The sequence below is a fragment of the Pseudochaenichthys georgianus genome, unplaced genomic scaffold (genome assembly GCF_902827115.2).
Source record: "Pseudochaenichthys georgianus unplaced genomic scaffold, fPseGeo1.2 scaffold_1560_arrow_ctg1, whole genome shotgun sequence".
NCBI classification, from domain to species: Eukaryota; Metazoa; Chordata; class Actinopteri; order Perciformes; family Channichthyidae; genus Pseudochaenichthys; species Pseudochaenichthys georgianus.
Genome location: NW_027262390.1, coordinates 1 through 4,687, shown reverse-complemented (window position 1 = coordinate 4,687; position 4,687 = coordinate 1). Strand labels below are relative to the sequence as shown.

At 52.5% G+C, this 4,687-nt stretch overlaps 1 protein-coding gene across 1 annotated transcript; it reads right to left on the bottom strand.

Annotated features, from left to right (window-relative positions):
- Positions 1-1,104: 1,104 nt before the first annotated feature.
- Positions 1,105-3,502, bottom strand: LOC117441197 (golgin subfamily A member 6-like protein 26; the record flags this gene model as incomplete). Its single annotated transcript, XM_034077402.1, has 2 exons — positions 1,105-1,707; positions 3,407-3,502. Coding segments are annotated over 2 exons (408 nt in total), but the record flags the coding sequence as incomplete, so codon positions are not given.
- Positions 3,503-4,687: the final 1,185 nt, after the last annotated feature.

Genomic DNA, 4,687 nt, shown 5'->3' with positions numbered 1-4,687 from the left:
AAGCTAACAATGTTTCCCATGTTATTTCAATAGGATAGACGACACTCCTCATGCAACCTTCAGAGTACAGCTTCAAAGCTACCAGGGTTCAGGGTGCTCTGAAGACTCATGTAGATATACATGGAGATCATACAGAGGGAGACAGACAGACTGAGAGGGACAGACAGAGAGTGAGACAGAGAGACAGAGAGACAGACAGACTGAGAGGGACAGACAGACTGAGAGGGACAGACAGAGAGAGGGAGACAGAGAGAGAGAGACAGACAGACTGAGAGGGACAGACAGACTGAGAGGGACAGACAGAGAGAGGGAGACAGACAGGGACAGACAGAGAGAGGGAGACAGACAGACTGAGAGGGACAGACAGAGAGAGAGAGAGAGACAGACAGACTGAGAGGGACAGACAGAGAGAGGGAGACAGACAGACTGAGAGGGACAGACAGAGAGAGAGAGAGACAGACAGACTGAGAGGGACAGACAGAGAGAGGGAGACAGACAGACTGAGAGGGACAGACAGAGAGAGGGAGACAGACAGACTGAGAGGGACAGACAGAGAGAGGGAGACAGACAGACTGAGAGGGACAGACAGAGAGAGGGAGACAGACAGACTGAGAGGGACAGACAGAGAGAGAGAGAGACAGACAGACTGAGAGGGACAGACAGAGAGAGAGGGACAGACAGAGAGAGAGAGAGACAGACAGACTGAGAGGGACAGACAGAGAGAGGGAGACAGACAGACTGAGAGGGACAGACAGAGAGAGGGAGACAGACAGACTGAGAGGGACAGACAGAGAGAGGGAGACAGACAGACTGAGAGGGACAGACAGAGAGAGAGAGAGACAGACAGACTGAGAGGGACAGACAGAGAGAGAGAGAGACAGACAGACTGAGAGGGACAGACAGAGAGAGGGAGACAGACAGACTGAGAGGGACAGACAGAGAGAGGGAGACAGACAGACTGAGAGGGACAGACAGAGAGAGAGAGAGACAGACAGACTGAGAGGGACAGACAGAGAGAGGGAGACAGACAGACTGAGAGGGACAGACAGAGAGAGAGAGAGACAGACAGACTGAGAGGGACAGATCACCACGCCCACACGTTAATTTCAGAAAGCAGGATTTTAATAAACACAAATAAAGGTAATACAACAAATAGACACATCAGCCCATGAGGTCCAAGGAGTGTCGACCAATCACGCTGCAGCAGGCAGGTAAGCAGCCCATTGGTCGAAACACAATCTGAGAGGATTTCAGATTTTCAAATTGTTTTAAAAAATGTTATTTCCCCTCGATGTTAGGAGTGAAGGGGGCGTCGCCGCTGGACTCCAGACTGAGCTCCTCGTTTAATAAATACTTCACATTAGAACTTCATTTCCCAGAATGCCTGGGTTTGGCTCAGGCCTCTGTGGTGTCCGTCCTCGCCCTCTTGGAGCGAGCCGTTTCCATCAGGAGCTCCCGGAGCCTCTTCCTCGTCTGCGACAGCCCGTACGCTCTGCTGTTCACTTCCTGTTCCTCACCTGGGACTTCCTGTTCCTGCCGCACAACTTCCTGTTCCTGCCGCACAACTTCCTGTTCCTGCCGCACGACTTCTTGTTCCTGTTGCACGACTTCCTGTTCCTGCCGCACGACTTCCTGTTCCTCTAAACGGGAACTCCCCTTCCAGCGGGACCTCACCTCCTCCCGCAGTTTGTCCGAGAAGTCGTCGTCCTGATAAAATGCCTTCGTTATTATTTCCATTTATTTACCATCACAGTTAATGACGTCCCTCTCTGTGTGTGAGGGACGTCCTCTCTCTGTGTGAGGGACGTCCTCTCTCTGTGTGAGGGACGTCTCTCACACATGTGTTCGTCCCTCTCACAGAGAGAGACGTCCCTCACACAGAGAGAGACGTCCCTCACACAGAGAGAGACGTCCCTCTCACAGAGAGAGACGTCCCTCTCACAGAGAGACGTCCCTCACACAGAGAGAGACGTCCCTCTCACAGAGAGAGACGTCCCTCTCACAGAGAGACGTCCCTCACACAGAGAGAGACGTCCCTCTCACAGAGAGAGACGTCCCTCACACAGAGAGAGACGTCCCTCTCACAGAGAGAGACGTCCCTCACACAGAGAGAGACGTCCCTCTCACAGAGAGAGACGTCCCTCTCACAGAGAGAGACGTCCCTCACACAGAGAGAGACGTCCCTCTCACAGAGAGACGTCCCTCTCACAGAGAGACGTCCCTCACACAGAGAGAGACGTCCCTCACACAGAGAGAGACGTCCCTCTCACAGAGAGAGACGTCCCTCTCACAGAGAGACGTCCCTCTCACAGAGAGAGACGTCCCTCACACAGAGAGAGACGTCCCTCTCACAGAGAGAGACGTCCCTCACACAGAGAGAGACGTCCCTCACACAGAGAGAGACGTCCCTCTCACAGAGAGACGTCCCTCTCACAGAGAGAGACGTCCCTCTCACAGAGAGAGACGTCCCTCTCACAGAGAGACGTCCCTCACACAGAGAGAGACGTCCCTCTCACAGAGAGAGACGTCCCTCTCACAGAGAGAGACGTCCCTCTCACAGAGAGAGACGTCCCTCACACAGAGAGAGACGTCCCTCTCACAGAGAGAGACGTCCCTCTCACAGAGAGAGACGTCCCTCACACAGAGAGAGACGTCCCTCTCACAGAGAGACGTCCCTCTCACAGAGAGACGTCCCTCACACAGAGAGAGACGTCCCTCACACAGAGAGAGACGTCCCTCTCACAGAGAGAGACGTCCCTCTCACAGAGAGACGCCCCTCTCACAGAGAGAGACGTCCCTCACACAGAGAGAGACGTCCCTCTCACAGAGAGAGACGTCCCTCACACAGAGAGAGACGTCCCTCACACAGAGAGAGACGTCCCTCTCACAGAGAGACGTCCCTCTCACAGAGAGAGACGTCCCTCTCACAGAGAGAGACGTCCCTCTCACAGAGAGACGTCCCTCTCACAGAGAGACGTCCCTCTCACAGAGAGACGTCCCTCTCACAGAGAGACGTCCCTCTCACAGAGAGAGACGTCCCTCTCACAGAGAGACGTCCCTCACACAGAGAGAGACGTCCCTCTCACAGAGAGACGTCCCTCTCACAGAGAGAGACGTCCCTCTCACAGAGAGAGACGTCCCTCACACAGAGAGAGACGTCCCTCTCACAGAGAGACGTCCCTCTCACAGAGAGAGACGTCCCTCTCACAGAGAGAGACGCCCCTCACACAGAGAGAGACGTCCCTCTCACAGAGAGACGTCCCTCACACAGAGAGAGACGTCCCTCTCACAGAGAGACGTCCCTCTCACAGAGAGAGACGTCCCTCTCACAGAGAGACGTCCCTCTCACAGAGAGAGACGTCAGGTGGGTGCAGAAGGGACAGCTGAACAACAGGAAGGAGTTTACCTGCAAGGTACTGAACAGTTTCCTGACGTCCGACTTGAACTCTGAGACAGATCGGTACGAAGACGAGAGACGCTCCGAGATGGCGCTCAGAGACGACTGAAACAAAACCCACACCTTTAATACTTAAAGGTCCCTGTCACACTCTTCCTCATCAGGACATCACAGCTCTCAGCCTGTCTCTGATTGGCTGAGACACCAAACAGATCATTGCAGCATTACCCATAATCCCCTCTGTTTCAGCCCTGTTTCCAAAGTGCTGATTCTCTGTCTGTGACTTGAGATGAAAACAAGGAGCCCCTCCCCCACGCCCCTCTGAGAGACATCTGGAGACAAAGAACTCAATGGAGCTCTAGAGGACATTCAGGTGATAAGGGGGGGGACATGGAGAAGAGGGGACACATGTTGATGTAGAAGAGACATGGAGAAGAGGGGACACGTGTTGATGTAGAAAATACATGAAGAAGAGGGGACACATGTTGGTGTAGAAGAGACATGAAGGAGAGGGGACACATGTTGATGTAGAAGAGACATGAAGAAGAGGGGACACATGTTGATGTAGAAGAGGGGACACATGTTGATGTAGAAGAGACACGAAGAAGAGGGGACACGTGTTGATGTAGAAGAGACATGAGGAAGAGGGGACACGTGTTGATGTAGAAGAGACACGAAGAAGAGGGGACACATGTTGATGTAGAAGAGACATGAAGAAGAGGGGACACGTGTTGATGTAGAAGAGACATGAGGAAGAGGGGACACGTGTTGATGTAGAAGAGACACGAAGAAGAGGGGACACATGTTGATGTAGAAGAGACATGAAGAAGAGGGGACACGTGTTGATGTAGAAGAGACACGAAGAAGAGGGGACACGTGTTGATGTAGAAGAGACACGAAGAAGAGGGGACACGTGTTGATGTAGAAGAGGACACGAAGAAGAGGGGACACATATTGATGTAGAAGAAGACATGAAGAAGAGGGGACACATGTTGATGTAGAAGAGACACGAGGAAGAGGGGGACACATGTTTGATGTAGAAGAGACACGAGGAAGAGGGGACCACATGTTGATGTAGAAGAGACATGAAGAAGACGGGACACATGTTGTTGATGGGAAGAGACACGAAGAAGAGGGGACACATGTTGATGTAGAAGAGACATGAATAAGAGGGGACACATGTTGATGTAGAAGAGACATGGAGAAGAGGGGACACATGTTGATGTAGAAGAGACATGGAGGAAAGGGGACACATGTTGATGTAGAAGAGACAGGAGAAGAGGGGACAAA